The sequence below is a fragment of the Nematocida minor genome, assembly GCF_024244105.1.
Source record: "Nematocida minor strain JUm1510 chromosome Unknown 6472, whole genome shotgun sequence".
In the NCBI taxonomy this organism is placed as follows: domain Eukaryota; kingdom Fungi; phylum Microsporidia; genus Nematocida; species Nematocida minor.
In genome coordinates, this window is record NW_026250273.1 from 1 (window position 1) to 818 (window position 818).

At 32.4% G+C, this 818-nt stretch overlaps 1 protein-coding gene across 1 annotated transcript; it reads left to right on the plus strand.

The window, feature by feature from the left end:
• Positions 1-105: 105 nt before the first annotated feature.
• NEMIN01_2518 (uncharacterized protein) lies at positions 106-818 on the plus strand (the record flags this gene model as incomplete). The annotated part of the gene is made up of 1 exon (XM_051478460.1): positions 106-818. A coding segment is annotated over one exon (713 nt), but the record flags the coding sequence as incomplete, so codon positions are not given.

Here is an 818-nt window from a genome sequence, read left to right on the forward strand (position 1 = left end):
GTGAGAAAGATAGTACCTACTATAGGACAGCGTCATTGGGAGCCGAGTGTGTGTATTGGACTATTTCTAACTGAAAGTATAAATAGCTAAATACAATTTTCTTGCATGAAATTGAAGGAAGTCATGTGTATTAGCGGAATACTCGCTCTCTTTATCATAGAGTGCAGAGGAGGAAATGATGATTCTGATACAATAGATAATACTACCCTATCTAAAGCAAAAAAAAGAAAAGCAAGTGAAATAACTAGCTCAGAGAAGGATCATACTGCTCAGCAGAAACCAAAGAAAAAAGCTGGAAATGAAATAGAAAAAGAAAAGCCAAAAAGAAATGAAGGTAAAATAGAAATAAAAGATTTAGATTTTGAGCTGTGGAACAAGAAAAGACTAGACAACATAAGAAGAAAAAGTTATAGATTGGCTTATAACTCGCTAAGAAATCACAAAAGCTTGAACATAGACACGTCCTACATAGAAAAGTTTTCAGACCGCCAAGAAAAACTTAAAAAAGATATTAAAGAATATTCTGATCTTGCATTAGAAATAGAGGATAGCTTATTTTTGTACTTTATTGCAAGCAGCACTACGTCAACAAACGCAAAATACAAAGAATGTTTTGGGCTGAAAGAGCTGTTTAAGAACAACGAAACTGAGTATATAGAAAAAATAGAAAAGTTTAAAGGATATTATTCTAGGATAATTGATGACCTGATAGCATATACAGATAAGCATCAGCAAATAAAAATATTTAAATCCAGTTCTATAACAGAATGGAAAGAGACTTTTGGCGATATCTACATGCGAAAATGTCTTGATGTAGA